Source organism: Salvia miltiorrhiza, chromosome 3 (assembly GCF_028751815.1).
Source record: "Salvia miltiorrhiza cultivar Shanhuang (shh) chromosome 3, IMPLAD_Smil_shh, whole genome shotgun sequence".
NCBI lineage: Eukaryota > Viridiplantae > Streptophyta > Magnoliopsida > Lamiales > Lamiaceae > Salvia > Salvia miltiorrhiza.
The window spans coordinates 26834352-26841188 of NC_080389.1; the positions used below are offsets into that span (position 1 = coordinate 26834352).

Below are 6837 nucleotides of genomic sequence, written 5' to 3' on the forward strand. Positions count from 1 at the left end.
TAATTAAAACTATCTGAGTCCAATTAATCGATTATTAAGGACTGATCATGAATCGGGCTTATATAAATAATCCAATAATTAAAAGGCCCAAACATAAGGTAGCCATATAATTAAATACGTAGAAGTGGGCCTTAATTAAAAGTCATGACAGCCCATCAACTAAATAATAAGCTCAAATATGTAATAACTACCAGCCCAAACTATTAAATAACTCTGGGCCCAAATGAAATAAATAAGCAGCCCGAAGGAAGAATAAAATGAAATAGCCCAAGTAAAATAGATGAGGCCCAATAGAAATAAATTAGGGGAGGCCCAAAGGAAAAATAATACAAGGCCCAAAAATTGGCCCAACTCCCATACTCCCACAAAATCGGCCTCTCTCTCTTCTCCAATCACGCTCAGCACTCTCCTCTCAATTCTCCAAATCTCAATCTGCCGAGGCTTCCGCCGCCGCGACTCCGGCGCGGCCGCACCTGGCCGAGGGCGGCGCCTCTCGTCCATCTCACTCTCTCCTCTCGAAACTCCTCTTTCTCAAAAAAAATCAGAACGCCTCTCTCTCCCTTTCTCTCTCTCTCGCTCCGTCTCCAGCCGGTTCCGCCGCGAACGGCTCCGGCAAGACCGTGCCGGCCGAGCTTCTGCTGCTGTATCTCAGATTTAGGAAGGCCACCCAAAAATTTGGGACCTAATTCTCCCAAATCGGAAATCACCGCCGCCGCCCCTGAACTTTCGATGAGCCGCGGTCGTTCCTTCTCCCAAATCGGCGACGCCGGTGTAGAGCCTGAGCCCGGCGCCATTCCTCACCTCTTCTCCCTTCTGGAAGCTCCGGGAACACGCACACACACACCCGAGGCAGAGGTCGAGCTCTGGTCCTCAGCCCACTCTCAATCTTGCCGCAGCCGTTGCGTTTCTCGCCGCCTCCGTCGATTCCCCGAGGTCTGACGCCACGCTGCTGCTGGATTCGGGCGAAGGGTACTCCGCCGCTGCTGAAATCCAGAATCGGCGAGAGCCATCGCCGAGGTCGGGAGTCGTCTGCCTTTCACCGCTCGACGCCGTCGACGTTGCTGTCCCCGCGAGTTGCCGCCCACTCGACGTCCTTCGGTCCGAACAAACAGGGCAGTAGCCCCGCCTTCTCTAAAAGCTGAGTTCTCGTCTCCCTCTATTTTCTATTAGTCCTTAATTCTAGTGATGTTATCCCTTAGAGAACATGTAACTTTGCTAAGTTTAACATGCTTATGGTCATTTATTAATCGAAACTAGCCATGTTTTGAAATGAATGCGAACTGGATTGAATACTTGGGATAGTGAAATACCTTGGATATGTTCAAACTGTTGGGTGGCTGCTGTGTTGCTATTGATTCTCGTGGAGACAAACTGAAATAGAATTATGCATTGTTTTTCTTAACAAATGAAGGTGGAATCATGGAAGCAGGTGGAGGAGATTTAAGTCAGGGCTTACCTCATTTGAAGTCTTGCAGCAGCAATGGATTCTCCCGTTTCTCTCTCAAAAGTCCTTAGTGTGGAATGGGAGAGAATGAAGTGAGATTGCTGGCTGGAGGTTTAAGACTAAGAGGGAATGGTTGTTGGCTGAACACTGGAGCACTCTACGGAGATGGTACAGAGGTAGGGTGGCTGTAGGTGTTGAAAATAAGAATCAATAGTCAAAAGTATTAAAATCAATTCAAAGATTAGATCTTTGAATTGAATATAAGAGTGTGTATTTTGATTTTAAGAAGATTTTGTAAGACTTTTTATCCATCCTTATACTATATAAGGATGCATTGTAATCAAGGAAAAGTAAGCAATACAACAACAATAATCTTGCTTCTCTTTATTCTCTGCATTATGATAATAACATGTTTTATCAGTAGGGTGGTTGAAAGACCCCTTACTGCTCCAGCCGCAAACGCCGCAAGCTACTACAGGGGAAAGGATGGGACATGAGTGTTATCAGAACTACTGTTGTTGCAGCTATTTTATTCTATGTGCACACACGCACCTTTCTCTTTCCTTTCCCCTTTTTCTTTTCTTTATTGCTGCGTGTACTAGCTATATGGTAGGAGTAAAGTGAAGAAAATCCTTCAGTCTTCGATAAATCTATATCTTGTATATCAATAATACTAATCTCGAGTTTTGCTAATAAAATTGCGTGTTTGCAATCAAACATTGATTATTCCCATTAATCACGTATCTTGAATATCGATATCTAATTTCTTGCCTGCTAATTCTACATCAAATCCGTAAATTCAATTCGCTTCACATGTCGTCTAATATCTAAATTAAATCTGTAGATTTAATTAGATTAATAAGTCGGAATAAATCTACGACTCAAGTAACAATAATAGATAGAAATAATATGCTATAGCATATAAAATTAATAACCTGACTTTGCTAAGTCAGTTATCATTCTAGAAAATAAATCATTGTCTATTCAATGAATAATTCACGATCATTTCATGTGGAAATATCTAATTCAGAATCTCAGCTGGATTAACATTACTGGAGGATGCAATAATTAAATATCGCATTTACTAATCTTAATCATAAATAAAAGAGCGGGCTACTACAACTTTGTTCATGGAACCTTTCAAATCTATTGTGAGCCGAGGAGAAAAGGTGCGGCGCCTAGCGGTAACGCCGACTCGATCTGGAGGGAGAGGATGGTGGTGGCGGTAGGGGACGGCACCAGCGGTGGTGGTGGCAGAGGGTGGCGGCGGCGGGTGGGGGGGGGGGGAAATTAGGGTTTTGGGGGTGCGGGGAAGGGGGAAGAAGAAGGGGGATTTTTGTATTATTTTTTTTATTCCACGTGTCAAAAATATGTCTAAGTGTCAATTCCGACTGCCACCCTGTCATTTTCGGCGCCGACGTAAGAAAAAACCGACCATCGAACAAATTTGAGATAAAAATAAAAGGTTATGGATTTAGAAGTCGATTTTTTAAATTGGGAGCAAAAACCAATTCCGGGAAAACGTTATGGATTTACAGGCAATTACCCCTATAATAAATTATTATAATTTGAGAATACAAAAATTAAAGATGAAAAGAATAAAAAAAATACTAGAGTAATATTTTCAAGTGTTCTTAAAAATATTCAATCCTTAGACCAAAATAATTACTTTTGTCTGTTGCAAAGATAATTTTAATATTTCATAAAAAAAATTTGTCATATTTATAAAAACCATCTATTGCAATATGTAACAACTAATGTGTATTTAGTATATTAATTATATTTATAATATTTTTAGTGTATTATACACAATGCGACACAATATACTTTGATTCAACTTTTTTCATATGTTAACAAATAGTACGGTATTTACATAACCTTGAAAATCTACTACTCCCTCCGTCCACCAATTCAATACCTACTTGCCTTTTTTGTTCGTCCACAAAAACAAGGCCTACCTATTTTTGGTAAGTTTTTATTCATTATTTAATCAAAAAAGTCAAAGATTCTTTACAAAAAAGTGGGACCCTTTCTCCATTCAACTAATAAAAATACAATTTTTCTTAAAAAGTGGGACCCTTTCTCCACTCAACTAATAAAAATACACTTTTTCTTAAAATCCGTATTTTTACATATAGGCCTTTAATTGGTGGACGGAGGGAGTAGTATTTATTGAAGGTTTGCATAGTATATTTTGATGCAAGATGCAAATTTGATAACTTTTTTAATTCATGGTCAATTAGTGAATAAATATACGTATTATGTATGAATAGATGAATTGTTTACGAAAATAAAGGATTATCATAATTTGGATTTAACGTCAGGCAGCAAATGATTCAGTAATCAATCCCCATCTTAACAATAAATTCAAAGTTTGGTTCATTTAATATTATGCAGCACCACAATACACTCATTTGCGGCAATGGCGTCTCTGAGTCTGAGTCTTACCCGCTGGTCTAATAAACCACGTGCGCTTAGCATTTTATTTAGCCAACTGCTCCTCCCAATACTCAAAACGACAGCGTTATGGCATTCGCAATCGCTTTCTTCACAATCCCCCCCAATTCCACTCCTAATTTGCGTTGTCCTTTGAGGAAAGATTGTTTCAATTTCATCCAGCTGCTCAAGCCGAAGCCGCGGAGGAGGGTCCGCCGGGAGCTGACCTCAGCGGCGGCGATGTTTTCCGACAACGTCTTTGTCAGCGACATCATCGCCGAAGCTTTGTCGGGCGGGGTTGCGCTGTCGCTGCTTAAGCTGTGGGAGCAAACGGCTAAGAGAGGCGTCTTTGACCAGGTTTGTTTGTTTCCTTCATTTTTTGCTCGTAATATTATTGTGAATTGTGATTGGTGATTTTGGATTTTGCACATTATATCGATGTGTGTGTCATGATGTGAAAACTTAACTCTCATTGCTGTTTTTTGGGAAGTTTGCGAATTTATTAGCATTGCAAAATTTCATATAGCTTTAGTTGAACTTTGCCAGAAGAAACTACTATGAATGGTAAGTGAATGTTTCCTATAGGTTATGTGTATTAGGCTTGAATTTTGAAGTTTTGAGTAGGGTAAATTGTTGAGAAACCGTTTTTAAAAATCAATGGATGCATGATTATGCTTCTTCTTTGTTGTAGATACAAGGTCCGCCCCAAAACATAGCTCTGTAAATGGTGTTCTTATTAAAATTTAAGGTCTATTAATGTTTTCAATAGAAGTCTTGTACCCGCTATACAAGTTTAGAGATTTGACACCCTCTGCGCCATCATTCGGAGCTCTATGATTTGTTTGATTTCTATGTGTATTTGTCAAATCTTGAGAATCTCATATTCAAACATTTGTTATTCTGTTTGTCCACTTTGTGAACATATCTTATCTTATTTTTCTTTTTTCTTTTCTTTTCTAGAAACTAAATAGGAAGCTTGTACACATCACGGTTGGATTAGCATTCATGCTTTGCTGGCCTATGTTCAGGTAACACTATCTGTCCACTTTGATAGAGGTTTTCATTTCAGGTGACACAATCTATCTAATTGAGCTTATTATTATATGTCGCAGTTCTGGTCGCCAGGGAGCAATTTTCGCAGCTATAATTCCTGCTGTTAATATAATAAAAATGCTTCTGATAGGACTTGGAATATGGAAGGATGATGCAACTGTCAAATCAATGAGCAGATATGGGGACCATAGGTATGTGTCAAATTCCAATGAAAATCAATTCATTGCAAGATGCTTGAAGAAGAAAACATCTAATGATAGAATAACGGCATTGCATACTGTTCCTTGAGTTCTCCTATTATCACGCCATGTCAGTTAGCATGCCATCGAGGAATGTGGAATACATAGCCTGTTTTTGAAGCTTAGCTGGAAAATTTTGATGCATTGTGGTTTCTTCTTAGTTCAACAGCATGATGAGTTGATGCTGCAAGAAATGGTGATTTGAGAACAGAAGCTTCTAAGACTCCGACTAAGTTGATTAGGACCAAATGCATGCTACTCACAGTTTTTTTTAATCATTGTCTGCAACATAAAATACTTTAATTCCAATGTCAAATTTCTGTCCAGGGAACTCCTTAAGGGGCCATTGTACTATGCTTCCACGATCACTTTAGCCAGTGCCATATTCTGGAGAACATCTCCTATAGCAATTGCAGCAGTTTGTAACATGTGTGCTGGTGATGGTATTGTTTTTTCTAAGGCTACTGGTTCCGCACATTTTCTTTTGTCAACATCCTTAATTTCTGGTGAAATTTAAACTTTCCCAGGACAAATGCCAAAATGTCGATGCTTATTAAGAATCTCCCTATAACCACAGCATACAGATAACCATATTCTTCCCAAACTTCCTTCTCAGGTATGGCTGATATTGTGGGTCGTCGTTTTGGTGGCCAGAAACTTCCCTACAATCAAAACAAATCAGTCAATGGCAGTATTGCAATGGCTAGTGCTGGTTTCTTGGCTTCTCTCGGGTAACATACTATCCCTCGTCTTCCGTCTTAAACTTAGTAAAAGTTTATCGCTGATAGAGTTATACCTCAACAGATTCATGCTCTACTATTCATCTTTCGGGTTCATGGAAGAAAGCATGAAAATGGTTGTTGGGTTTTTGATAGTGTCTGTTGCTACTGCATTAGTTGAATCACACCCGTTAAGCAGTGAGCTTGATGACAACTTGACCGTGCCACTGGCTGCGGTTTTGGTTGGCAGTTTCGTCTTCTGAGTTAGAATCCTCATAGCCGGAGCGATGTAACGAATAACGATTGCCCCGGATATGAAGAAATTTGAGTCAAATCTGTTGTAGGAAGAAGCATTGGTATTTCTTGTTGTATTTGTAAGTTAATTTTTTTGAATTGGTAGTTGTAAGTTAATTTGTTGAGAATGGTCTCAAGTTTGTAAAATGGCAGATTGAACGTCCCTGTTGTAGCAGATTCTGCAGAATAACAACATAATGAAATGCAGATAATGTGTGGAATATTTACGAATATTTCCACTGAGGTAAAGTAATTTTAAAATAATAACATAATGAAATGCACATAAAGATTACCCCTCGTATAGTAAGCTTTTTAAAACTTCGCCTCAGTGGAAACATGTTATGTAATTTTGTAATCTACAATATCTAAATTCATATTCTATCTCAAGAAAAATTTATTGGACCAATTACATTTGGGTATTTGTCAACAAGGTGGCATTTGATTTAGAGGCGGTTTGGCTAAGCTTATTTTAAAGAGCTTATAAGCTCTTCTTATAAGATGTTTCAAAAGCTTATAAGATGTAATTTCTTAACAGCTTATAAATTAACAAAGTGTATGGATAATGAGCTTATAAGTTAGAGAGAGAATTTTTTTGCTAGACTATAAAAAATCGAACAAAAATGAACTTGAACGATATATGATGAAAATAATA

General features: G+C 38.7%; 1 protein-coding gene across 1 annotated transcript; it reads left to right on the forward strand.

Moving 5' to 3' along the window:
- Positions 1 to 3842: 3842 nt before the first annotated feature.
- On the forward strand, positions 3843 to 6408 carry LOC131013965 (probable phytol kinase 3, chloroplastic). Its single transcript, XM_057941904.1, has 6 exons — positions 3843 to 4237; positions 4841 to 4908; positions 4993 to 5124; positions 5500 to 5615; positions 5789 to 5903; positions 5977 to 6408. The coding sequence occupies exons 1-6, from the start codon at positions 3971 to 3973 to the stop codon at positions 6152 to 6154; spliced, it is 876 nt and encodes a 291-aa protein (XP_057797887.1). The 5' UTR covers positions 3843 to 3970; the 3' UTR covers positions 6155 to 6408.
- Positions 6409 to 6837: the final 429 nt, after the last annotated feature.